Source organism: Caenorhabditis elegans, chromosome I (genome assembly GCF_000002985.6).
Source record: "Caenorhabditis elegans chromosome I".
In the NCBI taxonomy this organism is placed as follows: domain Eukaryota; kingdom Metazoa; phylum Nematoda; class Chromadorea; order Rhabditida; family Rhabditidae; genus Caenorhabditis; species Caenorhabditis elegans.
The window spans coordinates 11,946,958-11,966,109 of record NC_003279.8 but is presented as its reverse complement, the minus strand read 5'-3'; the positions used below and the strand labels follow the sequence as shown (position 1 = coordinate 11,966,109).

General features: G+C 33.9%; 2 protein-coding genes and 3 non-coding genes across 5 annotated transcripts; 2 read left to right on the top strand and 3 right to left on the bottom strand.

Moving 5' to 3' along the window:
• The first annotated feature begins 4,125 nt into the window (after positions 1-4,125).
• On the top strand, positions 4,126-12,601 carry hsf-1 (Heat shock transcription factor hsf-1). Its single transcript, NM_060630.7, has 8 exons — positions 4,126-4,375; positions 5,974-6,193; positions 6,866-6,999; positions 7,210-7,343; positions 7,740-7,874; positions 8,847-9,435; positions 10,305-10,787; positions 12,221-12,601. Exons 1-8 carry the CDS (start codon positions 4,148-4,150, stop codon positions 12,311-12,313), a joined length of 2,016 nt encoding a protein of 671 aa, NP_493031.1. The 5' UTR covers positions 4,126-4,147; the 3' UTR covers positions 12,314-12,601.
• Positions 12,602-12,964: 363 nt separating this feature from the next.
• On the bottom strand, positions 12,965-19,109 carry R06C1.6 (uncharacterized protein). Its single transcript, NM_060629.8, has 6 exons — positions 18,992-19,109; positions 17,765-17,914; positions 15,792-15,965; positions 15,211-15,562; positions 14,278-14,683; positions 12,965-13,390 (listed from the first exon to the last, which is right to left on the bottom strand). The coding sequence occupies exons 1-6, from the start codon at positions 19,093-19,095 to the stop codon at positions 13,278-13,280; spliced, it is 1,299 nt and encodes a 432-aa protein (NP_493030.3). The 5' UTR covers positions 19,096-19,109; the 3' UTR covers positions 12,965-13,277.
• On the bottom strand, positions 13,896-14,120 carry R06C1.11. The gene has a single exon (NR_050626.1). It is a non-coding gene; the product is annotated as an Unclassified non-coding RNA R06C1.11 (non-coding RNA).
• On the top strand, positions 16,216-16,288 carry R06C1.12. The gene has a single exon (NR_050625.1). It is a non-coding gene; the product is annotated as an Unclassified non-coding RNA R06C1.12 (non-coding RNA).
• On the bottom strand, positions 18,077-18,137 carry R06C1.7. The gene has a single exon (NR_050624.1). It is a non-coding gene; the product is annotated as an Unclassified non-coding RNA R06C1.7 (non-coding RNA).
• Positions 19,110-19,152: the final 43 nt, after the last annotated feature.

The window sequence follows — 19,152 nt, the reverse complement described above, 5'->3', positions numbered from 1 at the left end:
AGCAAAAACGCTGAAAATCGATGAAAAATTTAGGCTAGAGCAGTTTAAAAAATACTAATTTCGAAATGACTACGGTAGATGGCGGAGTACGCAGGGTGTTTGCGTACTTTGCATCATCATATGTTACGCACAATTCTTTTCCATCGATATCGGCCCGGCAAGTGGTACATCCATGCAAATGCGCTCTACTGATAATTTGAGTGTAGACCAGGTTTGGGCGCGTGATAACGAAAAAAGCTTTGGTCCAAAAAATTTAGAATTTAATTTTGGACATTTTTTATATGCATCACAAAAAAACTGGACCAACCGTTTTTGAGATACACGCGCCCAAACGTCCAGGTATACGGTAGACAAATTGCGTACAGGTACCACTTCTCGGGCCGTGCGATTTTCGAATTTTTCAACATTTTCAATCGATTTTTGAGCTTTTTCATCCTGTTTTCTTGATTTTTTCAGTGAATATTTGTTTTATATTTAGTTGTTTAAATTTTTAAAGATTTCTGACTGCTAAAATAGGTACAAGACACTCCATTTTTACTAATTTAAGTTTAAATAACCATTTTTCGAAGTGAAACCGAATAAACTAAGTCTCGATCGTGCCAGGACCCATTTTTCATTGAATTTGCCTTTACAAACATTTCTAAAAGGGAATTCAAGGTCAAAAAACCACAAATCTGACGATTTTCTCTCATTTTTTCGAAAAGAAATTCAATTTTCGTCCAGAGACCGGAACCCTTTTTCGTACAATTTCTTCATTTTCCACCCCAAAAAGCCATTCAAAAAGCCCGAAATTATTACACATCACTTCTTATTTTTGTGCTCATTGAACTTTTAGGCGTCCAGCAGCAGTCCAAAACAAACAACAAGGCGTTTTATCGATTTTTTCGACGAGTTTTCATCAATTTCCGAGTGTTTTCTTGTATTTTTCGGCATTTTCTTCCGTTCTTATGTTGAATTTGATAAGAAAACTGATTAAAGTTCGATTTATTTCCCACCAAAATGGCTGGCATTTTCCCTCATTTTCCAAATTTCGGCAAATGCGCTCCATCGCACACTCTCCTGTTTTTGCATGACAATTTTCCATTTTTGCTCATTTTTCCTAGTTTTTCTCCATTTTTTCGATATTTTCCCCGGGATTTTGTTGGTTTTTGTGGATTTTCACGCTGCAAGCTTCAAAATAAGCATAAATACTCGAAAAATCGATAATAAATGGGCTGGGGAATGCTATTTCGCAATCACGGCGGCGGTCATGTGATTAAAATTGATTTGTGATGTCTTGCAATGGATTTTTGGGTTTTACAAGACATTTTATTGGTTTTTAAGTTTCAAAACGTTAGTTTTTGAAGAATTTTGTTGTTTTTCCGCTGATTTTTAATAATTTGAGTCGGTTTTCATGGAATTGCGTGTAAAAATGTCAAAAATGGCTAAATTCAACTAAAATCTACAATTTTTAACGGGGTTCAGTTTGAAAAATGTACTAAAAATGCGTTTTCTCGGAAAAAATCTGGTTTTCATCGATTTTCGTGCTAAAAGATGATGTTTTTCGAAAAGTTTCACAGAAAATTGCCTAAATTTCTGAATTTTCGGAGTAATTGTCCAAAATTCTCATTAAAGCTTCTCAAAAAAACCGTAAATGGGATAAATTAGACTGAAATGACCAATTTTGCCTACGGAATTCTATTTTGATTTAAAAAAAAACGACTTATATGGGCATGTAATTGATTAAAAATTAAATTCGGCTCTTTTTCCGATATATTTAGTGAGTTTTTTGCTAGAAATTCGGTATTTTCAAGCAAATTTTTGTTGATGTCCACTAATTCCAAGAAATAAATTCAAAAGTTTCAAAAAAAAAGCTAAACTTAGCTAAAATCTCTGATTTTTATCTCTGGTTTACGTATTTTTGTCGTTTTCTCCGCGGTAAAAATGGGAAACCCTAAAATTAATGGCAAAAGTATTTAAAAATGCGCAAATTTGTGCTAAAAAATGGTCTTTTTTTTAAGTCTCACATAAATTGCCTAAATTTCTGATTTTTTGGAATAAATGTCCAAATTTCAATTAATGCTATTCAAAAATATCTTAAAATGAAATAAATTGAACTTTAAACACCAATTTTGAGATTTCGGGCCTTTTTAGATTTTGTGTGCCTTTGGATCGCGATAAAACAAAAAAAAAACGAACAATTTTTTGCTTTAAATGATAGAAAATAAACCCTAATAACCGAATATAACTGCAAAAAAATTTTTAAAAATTTTCTAAATTTTTTAATGATTTTTTCAATTTTTCAAAAATCAAATAAATGAGCGAATTAAATTTGAATTCCCGCGCAAATGGCGCGAATTTACAGTTTTTTCTTGATTTTTTCTTTTAAATTTGATTTAAGACAACATTTTTCAATTTATCAGACACTTTTCCGTGAAGAAAACTTGATTTATGCATTTTTTCCGGAAAAATGTATGTATTGGTATGTATTAATACATACAAGAAATGGTATGTATTAAATCAAATTTAAAAGAAAAACTGTGAATTTAGCCATTTGCGTGGGTATTCAATTTTTAAAAATTTGAAAAAATCATAAAAAATTTAGAAAATTTTTAAACAGTTATATTCGGTTATTAGGGTCTATTTTCTTTCATTTATAGCAAAAAAATCGAAAAATTCCGAATTTTTGTGAATTTTTATCCAGAAATTCGATATTTTAATTCAAATTCCAAGGAATAAATGCAAATTGCTGATTAATTCCCGAATAAATAATCAATGATCACATCCAGCCTATCATAAAAGTGTAATGTGTCCCCAGCTGTCCCCAGATGCCCCATCAAAATGGATTCCGAATTATTCAATGTACTATCAAATGCATTGGACAGAGAGCTCATCCTCGGAGCTCCTCCTCTCCCGGCTCCACTGATCTCAAGAAACATATCGAAGAGAGAGTGTAGAGATCCCAGAGAGAGCACACCAATTGCACTTGGGCTCCGCGAGCAGAGAGAGAGAGTTTCTCCGGAAATCCTTTCAACCCACACACAGAGAGAGACTCCAGAGCACCTCTGTTCACTAGCCATCCCTCCTACAATTATCCCAATATTTCACACATTTTGTGGCAATTTTTTGGGTTTTATTCCCGATCTAGAGTATTTCTAGTATTTAAGACATGTATCAAACAAATTTCAAGCCGAGGTACGTAGATTTCTATCCGAAATACTTGGTTTTTACTAAGAAAAGTTTCTCAAAAAACGGAAAAATGACCGGAAATTTGAATTTTTATCGAAAAAAAAATTTGAAAATTGTCGATTTTTGGTCTTTGGTAGCTTATCTGGGAACAGTTGCTCACTTGATTTTCAAACTTTCGTTCAAAGTTGATTGTTGACAGCGTTTGCAACAAATCAAGTATTTGGCTGTAATATTTTGGCACATTGGGAATTTTGAAAAAAATTTGCCGCTTCGAAACTGATTACCGCATTTTTGGCCCGAAAATCGCAAACTTTTGCGTCTAAAATCGGCAAACTGTCGGAATTGAAATTTTCGACAAGTTGCCGGTATTGCCGAATTTGCCGGAAAAAACGGCAAAATTTCCGGCAAATCATCAAAATTGACAATGCCGGCAAATCGGCAAGTTTCCGGAATTGAAATTTCCGGAAAATCAGCAAATTGCCAGAAAATCGGCACATTGCCGGAATCAAAATTTCCGGCAAATCACCGGTATTGCCGAGTTTGCCGAAAAACGGCAAATTACCGGTATTGCCGAGTTTGCCGAAAAAACGGAAACTTTCCGGAATCGAAATTTCCGGCAAATTACCTCTATTGCCGAGTTTGCCGGTAAATCGTCAAATTGCCAGAATTAAAATTTCCGGCAAATCAGCAGATTACCGGAATTGAAATTGAAACAGAAAAATTCTAAAAATTGCCTTAAAATGTGTCTAGAACAGCGAAAAACATCCAAAAACGTGCGAAATTTGGTTGGAAAAATCGATTTTTCTAATGAACTGGCCAGTTTTTGGTATAAAAAACCGGATTTTAAACTGAAAAAGGCGATTTTTGACCTCAAAAACGAATAAAATCCCGATTTTCTTCTGTTTTCCCTCACTTTTTCCATCCAAAAACCCTAATATTTTAATATAATAATTTCAGATACCGCGTGCTAGTTCGTAAAATGCAGCCAACAGGGAATCAAATACAACAAAACCAGCAACAACAGCAACAACTGATAATGCGTGTTCCGAAACAAGAAGTTTCAGTTTCTGGAGCAGCACGTCGTTATGTTCAACAGGCTCCACCGAATCGACCACCACGGCAGAATCATCAAAATGGGGCAATTGGTGGCAAAAAGTCATCGGTTACTATACAAGAAGTTCCGAATAATGCGTATTTGGAGACCTTGGTAGGGAAAAACCGCAAAAAAATGGCTGAAATTTGAAGAAAATAGCCCAAAAATTGAAGGAATTAGCTCGAAAGCCCCTTCTTACGCACTTAAAATTTGTTTTTGAGCGAAAAATTTTAATTATTTGTTGAAAAACCTCAGAAAATGCCTGAAAATTCATGCAAATTACCCTAAAAATGGCTAAAATTCGCTCAAAAACTCATTTTTGCTTTCTTTTTGTACATTTTGCGAAAAAATTCAATTTTTGTGTAAGCAAATCGCCTAAATTGCTCATTTTTTACACAAAAACGTACTGAAAATTCATCAAAAATGACGAAAATTAGCTTAAAATCATAATTTGAAGTAATTTCTATTGAAAATTGAGTTTTACGCCAAAAATTCCGAATTTTTGCTGAAAACCCCCCAAAAAATGGCGAAAAATTAGCTCAAAAGCCTAATTTTTGCTCAGTTTGAGCGAAAAAAAGTACTGAAAACCCCAAAATTCGGTCTAGAACTTCCTGAAAATTCTGAAATTTGGCTGAAAATCTTAATTTTTAGCAATTTCTATTAAAATTTGATTTTTGCCCGAAAAATTCTAAAATTGGGCACAAAAGCCCCCGTTTTTGCCCATTTTGAGCGAAAATTTCAATTTTTTGTTGGGAAATTGCAAAAATTGCTCATTTTTCGATGAAAACTTTCTGAAAAGCTCAAATTTCCGCCTGAAAATTCCTCAAAAATGGCGAAATTCAGCTGATTTATCACGCATATTGTACAGTGCGTGCAACTTCTATAGCGCCCCCTATTTTTTTCGTGTTCCGTCACTTTCCCTAACTTTTTTGAGAAAACCATTATAGCCATTCGATTTCAAATGTCAAAAAACCCCCTGTCCGAAATTTTCATGAAAAAATATCAAAGACTACGGTAATTAGGTCAAAAAGTCTGAAAAACGACCGTGGAACTTCTATAGCGCTCCCTCCAATTTTCGCTATTTTTCAATAAAATACCGAGTTTTATGAGATTTCTGAAAAGGATATAGTATTATATATTGAGAAAAATGATCATAAGGCCTCATTTTTCAAAACTAATTACCGTAGTCTTTGATATTTTTTCATGAAAATTTCGGACAGGGGGTTTTTTGACATTTGAAATCGAATGGCTATAATGGTTTTCTCAAAAAAGTTAGGGAAAGTGACGGAACACGAAAAAAATAGGGGGCGCTATAGAAGTTGCACGCACTGTATTAAAATCTACGTGAATCAGCAAAAAATCCCTGAAATTAGTTGAAAAAGTCGATTTTTCAGCTGATTTTTCTAGTGAATTAGCTAAAATTTTCTAGAAAATTGATGATTTTTAGAAGAATTCTTCCGCAGAAAATTTCAAATTTAGCGGCAAAATTCTGAAAATTGCCGAAAAAAAAAAACCAATTTCACTGAAAATGTACCTAAAACAGCGAAAAAACATCAAAAAATTTGCGAAATTAGTTGAAAAAATTGAAATTTTTGAGAAAATCAATATTATCTCACTCTAAATTTATCGAAAAAATCAATTTTCGCCGGATTTTTCTAGTGAATTGGCTCAAATTTTTCAAAAATTCAGTAGTAAAACGTATTTTTTTACAGAACAAATCCGGAAACAACAAAGTTGACGACGACAAGCTTCCAGTATTTCTGATAAAATTGTGGAATATCGTAGAAGATCCAAATCTTCAATCAATTGTTCATTGGGATGATTCTGGTGCAAGCTTTCATATTTCTGATCCATATTTATTTGGGAGAAATGTTTTGCCGCATTTTTTCAAGCATAACAATATGAATAGCATGGTCAGACAGTTGAATATGTGTAAGTTTCCGAGAAAAAACGGAAAAAAATTCATAAAAAAACTGAACTTTTTAAAATTTTTCACAAAAATCTGACGTAATTAGTTTAGAAAATATCGAAAAATGAATATTTCTGGGAAAAATATCATGAAAATTGACATTTTTGCTGATACTTTCAATTTTTCAGCAAAACTTAACGTAATTAATTTTAAAAAATCCGAAAAATTAATATTTCTGTAAAAAATTGAGATTTCCCTATACAAACCCAAGAAATTACAACTTTTTGGTGTTCTTTTCAATTTTTCCACCAAAACTTAACGTTATTAATTCAAAAAGTATCGAAAAATGGGTTTTTTCTGTTAAAAAAAAGCATACAAATTGTGTTTTTTTTTTGCAGAAATATCCATTTTTTAAAAATGTTTTTGGAATTAAATAAGTCAAATTTTGGTGGAAACATTTAAAAATATCACCAAAAAGTTGTAATTTCTGGGGTTTTTATGGGAAAATTTTTAATTTGTATGAATTTTTACACGGAGATACCCATTTTTCGATATTTTTGAAATTAATTACATTGAAACTTGCTGAAAAGGTTAAAAATATCATTAAAAAGTTGTAAATGTGAGGCATTTTTTTCAACAAAAATACAAATTTTTGCACATTTCGAATTTAATTTTTAAATTTAAATTTATTTCAGACGGCTTCCGAAAGATGACTCCACTGTCCCAAGGTGGTCTAACTCGAACAGAATCAGATCAGGATCATTTAGAGTTTAGTCATCCGTGTTTTGTACAAGGACGTCCCGAATTACTATCACAGATTAAGAGAAAGGTACAGGAAGCGGCAGAAGCTCAGATTTTTCAAATTTCTATCATTTTTTCATCTGCAGATATTGCAAAAATTCACTGGTTTTTGCTTAAAATTTGAGTACTTTTTGCGAAATTTCGCTTTTTCTACACTAAATTTGCGAAAAAGTAGAATAAAGATGATAATTTTTGAAAAAAATTCCAAACTTTTAAATTTTAACTTATTTTTTTGCAGCAATCGGCAAGAACTGTGGAGGACAAGCAGGTTAACGAACAGACGCAACAAAATTTGGAAGTAGTAATGGCAGAGATGCGTGCGATGCGAGAAAAGGCAAAGAATATGGAGGATAAGATGAATAAGCTTACAAAGTTCGTGGAAATTTAAGAAATGGAGAAAAAAAGAGCAATTTCGTCCGGAATTTCAGTTTGAAAACTGAGTAATCGGCTTATTCCACCCTAAAATGATTGAAAAAAGCTCAAAAATCGTCCGAAAAGTGGAAAATTGAGCGAAAAAAAACGATTTTTCTTTGTAAATCCCATAAAAGTGCAAAAAAAACACACACTTTTGTTTGGATTTTTCAATTCAAATGGAATATATTCTGTTCTGAAAATTCTGAAAAGCACCTTTTTGACACGAAAATTGCTCAAAATTTTGCGGTTTTCGAGCGACTTGCATCGAATTTTTGCCAATTAAACAATTTTTTGTTAAATATAAAATATTTGAGACGAAAGGAACAATTTTATATAATAATTCCATTTTTGCAGAGAAAATCGCGATATGTGGACACAAATGGGCTCAATGCGTCAACAACATGCTCGCCAACAGCAATATTTCAAAAAACTTTTGCATTTTCTCGTCTCTGTCATGCAGCCAGGATTGTCGAAGCGTGTCGCGAAACGGTAATCAATCTGTCGTGTTTCGGGCAGAAAAATCCCAAAAACTGTTTAAATTTATCGCAAATTTCTCGAAATGGCTAAAATTAGCTTAAAACTCACATTTTGCATTTTTTTTTTTTGCACATTTTGAGCGAAAATTGTTAATTTTTTATTGGAAAATCGCAAAAATAGCCTATTTCCTCAAAAAAAAAGGCAAAGCTCAGCTGATGATATTGGCTGAAAATCTACGTAAATCTTCGAAAATAGTGGAAAAAATTGGTTTTCGGCTGATTTTTCTGCTGAATTAGCTAGAATTTTCAGTGATTCGACAAAAAATTCAAATAAATTAGCTGATTTTCAGAATAATTCAGTAAAAAATTCCAAATTTATTAGTAAAATTCATTAAAAAATGCCAAAAAGTCTATTTTTTCTGAAATAAGGCTTATTTAGGCCATTTTAAATACGCTCAATTATCTAGATTTTTCAGAAAATAAAAATTTCTTAGAAAATAAATTTGAAATTTTCTATAAAAAAATTCCAAAGAAAAAACAGACTTTCAGACTATTTCAAGTATTTTTAAGCGAAATCCCACCCAAATCTTTTCGAAAAAAATGTTGACCAAAAAAAACTTTAAAAATTCTTAAAAATCCATTTTTGCAAAAAAAAAACGACAGCTCTCGGTTTCCATCCGGTTTCAGAAAAAAACCCAAAAAATTAGTCGAAAATCTGAAAAAAACGGTGTTTTTCAGAAAAAAAATCCATTTTTGCAACAAAAAAACCCAAAAATTTGTCAAAAAATAGAAAAAATCCATTTTTTCGAAAGAAAACCAAAAAATTATTCGAAAATCTGAAAAAATCGGCGTTTTTTTTTAAAATAAACAGAAAAAAAATTAATTTTTGCAACAAAAAAACTCCCCCCCCCCCCCCCCAAAAAAGTAGTCAAAAAGCTGAAAAAATCGGTTTTTTTTTCACAAAAAAAATATGTAAAATTTTCAGAGGTGTGCTGGAAATAGACTTTTGCGCCGCCAACGGAACTGCCGGACCCAACTCAAAACGTGCTCGAATGAACTCTGAAGAAGGTCCATACAAGGATGTTTGTGATCTACTAGAATCACTTCAACGCGAGACTCAGGAACCATTTTCCCGTCGATTTACGAATAATGAAGGACCACTGATCTCAGAGGTTACCGATGAATTTGGAAATTCTCCTGTTGGAAGAGGAAGTGCTCAGGATCTATTTGGTGATACATTTGGAGCACAAAGTAGTCGATATTCTGATGGAGGAGCTACAAGCTCACGTGAACAATCTCCACATCCTATAATATCTCAGCCGCAGAGCAACTCGGCTGGAGCACACGGAGCCAATGAGCAAAAGCCAGATGATATGTACATGGGATCCGGTCCATTGACTCATGAGAATATTCATCGTGGGATTTCTGCGCTGAAACGGGATTATCAGGGTGCTTCTCCTGCTTCAGGAGGACCATCTACATCATCTTCGGCTCCATCTGGAGCTGGAGCTGGAGCAAGAATGGCTCAAAAACGAGCGGCTCCGTATAAGAATGCGACTAGGCAAATGGCTCAGGTGAATAGAAATTTCCAATTTTTGTTTTAAAAAACACGAGAAAGTTGTGGAAAAGTGCTCATCAGTGCGAAAAATCAGTTTTTATTGTAGATTTTCTATTTTTAAAAAATTGATTTTTTGTGTGCTTTTTTCCGATTTTTACAAAAAAAAACAACCGAAAATTAGGAAAAAATCGGTGAAAGGTGTCGAAAAACCCAATGATTGGGCGGGGTTTGGTGGTGGAGCAAGCTCCGCCCAATTATTGGCTTTTTCGACGTTTTTGCTCGTTATTTCAAGTAATTTTGCGAAATTTTCACGAAAAAATAAAAGAAAATCCAAAAAAAAAAGCTTAGAATGGCATAAAAACCAAAAATCAATTTTAAAAAAGTCGAAAACCGTAGAATTTTCAATAAATACGGATTTTTTGTTGAAAATGTCGGAAAAATCTCAAAAACGGGCATTTTTGAAGTGTTTTTTTCGTGGTTTTTCCAATTTTTCAACGAAAAGTAGTGTTAATTTTCCAAAAACCAAGAAAAAAAGTCAAAAATCGTAGAACTGAAGACAAGAGTGTGTCTAAAAACTTTAAAAATTGAAAAAGAAAACAATTTTCAGATCAAAACTTCAGAACAAAAAACAAAACTGATTCTTACCAAAAAAAAAAAACTTAAAGTTTCAATAAAATCGAAAATTAGGAAAAAAAAGCTGTCGAAAAAGCCAATAATTGGGCGGGGTTTGCTGGGAAAGCAAGCTCCGCCCATTTATTGGCTTTTTAGACGTTTTTCTTTACGATTTTTGCAGAAAAAAAAACCAAAAAATGTCATAAATAGCATTAAAAATGCAAAAAATTGACTATTTACAGAAAAAAAAGTCTAAAAATTCGAAATTTTCAGCCGCAACAAGACTATTCGGGAGGATTTGTGAACAATTACAGTGGCTTCATGCCTTCAGATCCTTCAATGATTCCATATCAACCATCTCATCAATACCTTCAACCACATCAGAAGCTAATGGCAATAGAAGATCAGCATCATCCAACGACTTCCACCTCATCCACCAACGCAGATCCTCATCAAAATCTATATTCTCCAACTCTCGGACTCTCTCCATCATTTGATCGTCAATTATCTCAAGAACTTCAAGAATATTTCACTGGAACTGATACTTCATTGGAGAGTTTCAGAGATTTAGTCAGTAATCATAATTGGGATGATTTTGGGAATAATGTACCGTTGGATGATGATGAAGAAGGATCCGAGGATCCACTCAGACAGCTTGCTCTTGAAAATGCTCCGGAGACGTCGAATTATGATGGAGCCGAGGATTTGTTGTTTGATAATGAGCAACAGTACCCGGAAAATGGATTTGATGTGCCGGTACGGGCGCGCTGACGAAAAAAAATCGAAAAATGTCTGAAAAATTGTTATTTTTTCAAATATTTTCTTCTTTTTTTAAAAGATTTTTTTAAATCTCAAAAAAAAAATTTTTAGAAGGAAAAATTCGAATTTTTCCATTTTTTTTTTAAAATAAAGCTGAAAAAATTGTATAAAGCTATTTTTTCAAAAAAAAATTAAAAGCTTCTTGAAAGTTTTTCCCGGAATTTTCTAGATTTTTAGCTAGAAAAAATCAAGATTTACTCCAATTTACCTGTGATTTGTCTAATTTTTTTTAGTAATTAAAAAATTGAAATTCTCGGTTTTTTTTAAATTTTATTGAAAAATTGTTTTATTTCAGAAAAAGTTTGATTTTTTGCTTTAAAAAACTTAATTTTTATTAAATCGATAATAAATAGCAAAAATGATTAAAAATTTAATTTTTTAAGATAAAATCGATAATTCGACAAAGAAAAAAAAATTTCGCATTTTCAGTTATTTTCCTATTTTCTAAAAAATTGTTTTGTTTTTCGTAAAAATATCGATTTTTTGCTCCTACTTTTTTTCAGAAAATTTAATTTTTCTGAAAATTCAATTATGAAAAATCGATAAAATCATTAAAAAAAAAACAAAAAACGAGCAAAAATTTTATTTTTTCTGTGAAAATCGATATTTCAACAGAGAAAAAACTGGAAATTAACTAAAAACAATTTTATTTAAAAAATTGAGCAAAATTGATTTTTCTATGTTTTTCTCTTTAAATATAAGAGAAAATTCAATTTTTTTCAAAACTTTCTTTAGATTAATTTTAAAAAATTCCACAAGTTAAAAAAAAATATTTTTCGCTTTTTTCAAAGAAAAATTTACAATTTTCAGTATACCAAAAATGATTGAAAATTAGAAAAAAATGTGTTTTTTTTTAACTTTCTGTTGTTTGTCAGAGAAATCGATAATTCGACAAAGAATAAAGTGAAAATTAACTAAAAAAAATATTAAAAAAAAGAGAAATATAGATTTTTTAATTAACAAAAAAATTAATTTTTTTTCTCTTTCAAATTATTTTATTTTTGGATTTTTTAATTAAAAAAAGACAATTTTTAGAATATCTAATGAGCAAAAAAAAAATCAGAAATAAATTAAAAGCTTCCAGAATTTTTTTTGAAAGTCTCTCGATTTTAACTAGAAAAAATCTAAAGTTAATTTTTTTTAACTTAAAAAATAAGCCCCAATTTTCCTGTCTTTTTTCTAATTTTGAAATTCCAAATTTTACAAATTTCAAAATTTAAAAAACTGAAAATAGCTTGCACTAAAAAAATCAATAAAATTTTGCAAAATTAAATTTTAAAAATTAATCAGTTTTCGATTATTTACGACAAAATTAATTTCAAACCTTTATTTTAAATCCAAAAATCCCCCAAAAATGCACATTTTTCCAGGACCCAAACTACTTGCCACTTGCCGACGAGGAAATCTTCCCACATTCACCGGCTCTTCGTACTCCAAGTCCATCGGATCCTAATTTGGTTTAATTATTGATTTTTTTTTTGAACGTTTAGCTCAAAATTCCTCTCTTTTCCCTTAAAAATTCCAATTTCCCCGACTTTTTTATTATTTTTTTTCGTTTTTGAAATGTGTTAAACCCCCTTTAATAATTATAATTTTTCTTATTTTTATTATTATTATTAAGTTTCAAAATCTACTACCCCTCTCCCATCTTCCATCTCCATCTCTCATGTGTTATTTTTATTCGGAATAGTTGCAACTAAATATTAGTTTGTTTTTAAAAACCCCCGAAACTTTTCGGAATAAAACCCAAAAAAAAAAATTTTTTTTAATGATCCCAAAATACGAAAAATTTTGAAAAAAAAACCAAAAAATCGAAAAAATTCAAAAAACCAAGAAATTATGTAAAAAATACCAAAAAATCGTTAAAAAAACCAAATTCCGAGAATTTTTTATTTTAAAAAAATATCAAATTTTGCCCGATTTTCTCTTAAAAAATTTGAAAAAATTGAAAAAATATTTTTTTTCTATTTTTACATATTTTTCTGAAGCAAAAACAATTTCCGGATTTTTTTAATTTCTAAAAAATTTTAAAAAAACCGAAAAAAAATTGAATAATTTCGAGTTTTCTAAAAAAAATCGAAATTTTTCGATTTTCCAAAAAAAAATTTTTTATGATTTAATTTACATTTATTAATATTATTAAGATTAAAAATATGATAATTTTTCAAGCATCGGGGGTGAATAACAATTATCGGATTAAGAAGAGATTTTATGCATCACAAGCTGTATTTGCGGGCCGAGAGAGAGTGAGAGACGGAGACAAGACAACTACAGTAGACTAGTTTAAAGGAACATCATTGGGGAGTTACTGTAGTGATACAAATTTGAGATTTTCAAAGAAATTTCCAGACCAAAAAACAAGAGAGATCTTCGAGCTGAAAATGAGAGGAAGACTTGGAGGAAAAATGAATTTTTTTTGAAAAAAATTTATTGCTGAGCGACGTCTGGAATTGCGACGCGCATTTTGTACAAAAAGTTGAGAATTGATTCGTAGAGTTGTGGAGATTGACGAGATTCCAGGCCGTCGGCAAGGCATTTGACTGAAAAATTGAAAAAATTGGGAGGTTTTTCACTGGAAAATTCGAATTTCCCGCCATCGGATTGTTTTGCAAGCGCGCTCTATTGAACTCGTGGGCGTGCGGCGGGAAATTCGAATTTTAGACACTTTTAAAACCGAAAAATTCAAATTTCCAGTAAACGCGCTCTATTGAACTTCGCCAGGCGGTCGCCGAATATTTGAAAATTCTGGAATTTTCCATTGAAAAATTCAAATTTCCCGCTGTAAGTGTACTTTGCAAGCGCGCTCTATTAGACTTTGCGACTAAAACGGGGAATTCAAAAATTCCACGAATTTTCCGCAAAAAAGTGGAAAATTAGCAAAAATTGGAATTTCCCGCCACAAAATATTGCAATTGCGCTCCAATTGACTTTGAAAGTTTTCAGTGAACATTTTATTTTTAGTTTCTAATTTTATGGCCCAACAAAATCAACATTAAACTGGGAAGTTCGAAATTTTGTGGGTTTTTCAAACGCGCTCTACCGAACTCACGGTCGGCGAGAATTTCAAAAATTATCTCGGAAAATATTGATTTTTGGCTTTTTCACGTGGTGCCGCGCTGTCCCATCACGGTTTGATCTACAAAAATGCGGGAATTTTTTGTCCAAACAAATGTGACGTCAGCACGTTCTTAATCATTAACATCAGTCGAAAACTCTGCGTCTCTTCTCCCGCATTTTTTTTAGATCTACGTAGATCAAGCCGACATGCGACACTCTGACACCACGTGAACAAATTGTTCAACAAAATCACGGTGGAGCGCGATTGCGACCGATGTTCTGAGAATGAATTTTGGCGCGAGAATCTGAAATCTGGCTGGTGGGAAATTCAAAAAAGAAGCAGAAGTCAAACGCGCCCCACTGTACTTACACTGTCTCTCCAACTCGATCCGTTCTCCAGGCGTTGCCGGTTGCCGGGCGGCAATGATCTTCTTGACGGCTTTCTTCGGCACCTGATTCTTCGCAACTCTGGCATACAACTCCGAGACTTCAGCAGTTAATTGACGATAGACATGTCGACAATAGACACGATGAGAAGCCATTAGAACTGCACGAACACACATCTCAAATTCCTCGACCAAAGATCTGTCGAACGGGCGGGCCGGCGGAGTGATTCCGCTGATTTGATAAGGAAGCGCTTCCTCGGGGGTTTGAGTTCCGAGGCGAAGGTTCGGAGCACTTTGTTGATGTTGAAGGAAGCGGGTGTGATGGGGAAGATGATGGTGGTGGGCTCCCATGACGTGACCGTTTATTATAGTTGACTTGAAGTCTTGGGACTGAAAAATCTTGAAATTCTAAGTACTGGGTAAGTTGGAAGTTTTTTGATATCTCATATGATAGGGGGATATGGAGGTTTGAGGTTGCGACCCCTTAAGCCTAAGCCTAAGCCTAAACCTAAACTTGAGCCTAAACCTAAACCTAAGCCTAAGCCTCAGCCCAAGCCTAAGCCAAACCGTGAGCCTGAGTCTAAGCCCAATAATAAGCCTAAGTCTAAGCCGAAGCCCAATAATAGGCCTAAGCCTACGCCTAAGCCTAAGCTCCGCCAAAGCCTAAGCCTAAGCTTAAGCATAAAGCTGAAAAATGATAGAGCAGAAAATTTGGAAAATTTTCAATGTCTCTAATAGCAGTCGAGATATTCGGGATAAAAGCTGCACGGAGACGCAGACAGACAGAGCGTCCTCTCTCTCTCTAGAGCTCCATCTTCAAGGCTTTATATCTCTGCTGCTGTTAAAGCTAGAAATACGCGGCAAGAGGCAAAAATTATCAGCGGAAAATTTTGCGTCGAATGAAATATAAATCCTACCACTGGCGAATGCATAGAAACCGGTGGCGACGATGTCAACGAGTTCTGCTGCTGAAGTTGTGGATGCATCGGGGAATTCATTTGAGACGTCATGTATGGCGACATATTCGGATATCCATGATTTGGTGGAGAGTTCCGCTGACCCTGATTATTCTGTGAATACTTTGAGAGTGGTGGAGATGACTTTTGGCTCGCCGGGTTATAGTTGGAAGATCCCGGGGATCCGAGGTCTGGGAAACCGGACGGGGATGGTCCTCCGAATGGGTTTTTCGGGTTGAAGCTGGAGTTGGTGGAGTCTCCGAGGATGTCGTCTACCTCATCGGCGGTCATTTCCAGGGCCAACTCGCTTTTGCTGAAAGTTATGGAAATTGAATAATGTGAGCAGATTGTAGTCGACTTTTCTCCGGCTTACAGAGGTATTTTACAGAATTTTGATAATTTTTACAATGCTCAGTGATGCTTAGACAGGTCTGCTTGGAGCTTTTTGGAAACTTTAATTTTTTGCGAAAAAGCTTCAAAAGTGTTTTCCTACTTTAAACTACCATTAAAATTATTAGGACCTACGAAAAGAGCCCGCTTACCGTTTCTTGAGCTTCTTGTTTATCGAAACCGGAGCCGAGTCACTCAGTGCTGTCGGTTGATCTTCGTTGTCTTCCTGCTTGATATTGGCGTTCATCGTCCCATTGAGCATATTCGCAGCTTCTATTCGGATTTCTTCAAAGAGCACCGAGATTTTTGCGTGCTTCTCGCGTTCGCTGTAAATTTTCTCATTTTCTCGACTTTAATTCGGAATACAATTTTAATGTTAACCAAAATTATAGAAAAAGGAATTTAGAGGATTTCCTCAATTTGAAAATTTTTAATATCTCTTACCACCGCAGAGATTCAGGCGTTTGAAAATGGATGGCTAGAGAGTGAGAGGGGAAGAGAGACGCAGAGATGCAGAGCGTCTGGTTGTCTGCCTCTTTCTCTCTCGTATGCAGTGTGGGCTTAATGCTATTCCAAAAGCCTCAGCCTAAGCCTGAGCTTGAGCCTAAGCCTAAGCCGAAGCTTAAGCTTAAGCCTAAGCCTAAGCCTAATAGTAAGCCTAAAGCCTAAGCCAAAACCCAAGCCCTTAAACCTAAGCCTAGTCCAAAAATAATCAGCATGAAATTCTCTTCAAATTCAAAAATAGCTTGGCTGCTGGGAATCGATTCCAACTAATCTAAAGGGGCTTCTAAGAGGTAAAGCCGTATTTTTCCGAGCACCATGTGACTTGGTGGCTCAGATGCGAATATTATGTGTAGTTGGTCAGAAAACTAGAATCTGGTTGGATTTATACGAGAAAAGCCAGGACCTATAAGAAATACAAAAATACAAAGCTATGGGGCTCCAAAATGTGCAAGTATATCAAACTTCAGGTGACAGAATAAACATTGTCAAACTTTAGCCTATAGAGATTCCCAGACCCCTCTTTGTCACGCGATTTCACGTGATTTTGCCAACTTTCTCACACCTACAACGCCCTTTTCCAAATTATCAGTTATTCATTGCCAGGGGCAACCGGACAGCTTTAGCCTATTATTTTCAATGTGCAAGTATAGCTGAGAGGGTGTCTGAGGGAATGTAGGAAACTTGGGAACTTTGTTGTCAAAAAATACAAAAAAAACTTACTCCCAGGGTGTGTGGAGTATATTTAGAAGCCTAGAAATTTGTTTTTTTTTCAGTCGGGAAGGCTTGAGAATGACGACGACACTTTGGCGTGCACTTGAGAGTTAAGAAGGCAAAATTTGAAAAAATAGGCCGATGTGTGTGCATTCAACATTTTTTTATATAAAAATTATTGTTGTGAAAAAGTTTCTGACAAAGTTTAAATCACTTCCTGGGCGGGATAAAATTTCTAAGATTTTTTAGAATATATTTTTTCTAATTTCGAAAAATTCCAAAATTTTTTTTCAGAAATCTGTTACTTTTAAATTGTTATGTATAAAAAACTACATTTCAACCTGATTTATGAAACCTAAATATCTGAATTCTAACATTTAAATTGAAGATTTTCAACTGAAAATTGAAATTTTTTAAAGAAAAAACCATTCATTATCCTGGAAAAAAAATTTAAATTCACTTGTAAATTCGCCAAAAACATTTTTAATTTATCGAAATTCGACGTTCTTAAAAATTCCAATAATGAAGCATAAGCCTAAGCCTATGCCTAAGCCTAAGCCTACGCCTAAATGTAAGACTAAGCCTAAGCATGAGCTTAAGCCTACGCCTAAGCTTAACCTATTCCTAAGCCTAAGACTAAACCTAAGACTAAGCCTGAGCCTATTCCTAAGCCTTAGCCTAAACCTAAACTTAAGCCTAAGACTAAACCTAATAAGCCTAGATATAAGCCTGAGCCAAAGCCTAATTTCCAATATTGAGCAACCAACTTTTAACAAACCCCTCTAAATTCCAATGAGTTTTATGAGTTTTTCTGCTCACAATCAGTTGGGTGGCACCAAAACATGTATCTAATTAACACCCATTCACCTCCCCAGTTCCCATCGAAATCATTAATACAAGAAGCACATACTTTTCCTCTTCACTCATCACTCTCGACTGCCCTGCGGAATGATAGCCTGGGAGATGATGAAGCTGTTGCTCATGTTGTTGTTGCTGCTGTGCTTTGGCCAACGGAAGCGGTGTTGACGTCACGTATGCTGTGGGAAGATCGTTGGATATTCTGGAAATGGAAATAATGTTGTTTTATTGAGTTTTATTGATTATGAGTTTTATATTTAATTTGTTTAATATAAAAATTGTCTTTAGAGGAATTTTTGAGACCGCCGTCACGTACTCTCACTGTCTACGCTCTCTCCCCAGTGGTGAGAGATATTTAAAAGTTGTTAACTAACAAAATATAGAAAAATATTAGCTTAACATTTTACTAGTTGACAACTTTTTTGTATTTCTAACCATTAAAGAGTTATGACAGTTTGAAAATATTAAGCGTCACGGATGAGTTGGGTAAGAGGTGCTCTCACTGTCTGCGCTCTATCTTTACAGGGGTAAGAGCTATCAAAAAGTTGTCAAGAGACAAATTGTAGAAAAATTTAAGCTTTACATTTTGTTAGTTAACAACTTTTTTGTAACTGTAATCCTGGCGGAAATATTGAAGCTCCACAATTACAAAAATTTGGTGCAGAAAAATATTTTTTTAAATCTAATTTCGGTAGAACTGTCATACATAACTCAAAAACTAAAAACCTTTTAAACTGAAAAAATGCTCAATACAACATTTGCCACATGTTTGTAGTTGAAAACTTTCTTCTAAGTCGACCCTGAACGAAGTTATAGCGGCAGACACTTCGCGGGCCAAAATTCAGCAATAGGAAAACCGTGAGGTGTCGGCCGCTATAACTTTTTTCAGAGATTAATCAGAAAACTGGTTAAACTGGAAAAATGTAGCTTATGTAAAACTAAATATTTTTGTAATTCTACACTTAGCTCCAACTAAACTTTGAAAATAGTCAAAGCAGCCGACACCTCACTGGACAAAATTCGAAAATCGGGAAAACCCGTGAGGTGTCTGTCGCCGCTGAATCTTATCCAGGGATGATTTGGAGAAAAGTTTTAAACAAAAAAAAATGTTTTCCATAATATTCTCTACATTTTTGTACTCGAATACTTTTTTCTAAATCAACCCTAAACAGCGTTACAGCCGCCAACACCTCATGGGTCAAATTTGTTGAATTTTGAAATTTGAAATATGAACCGTGAGGTGTCGGCCGCTCACAACTTTTCATTATTTTTCACTTACCCTCTTCCAAAACTCATGGCTTCTGCTCCGTGCTCATTTCCCCCGTTTAACATCATGGGCGGTCCGACGGCTTGCTGTTGCGATAAACTTTCAATGGATATCATTAGGAGCCCAAGTACTAAAAAAAGTTCATGTTAATTAGAGCCTATATAGAGACGAAA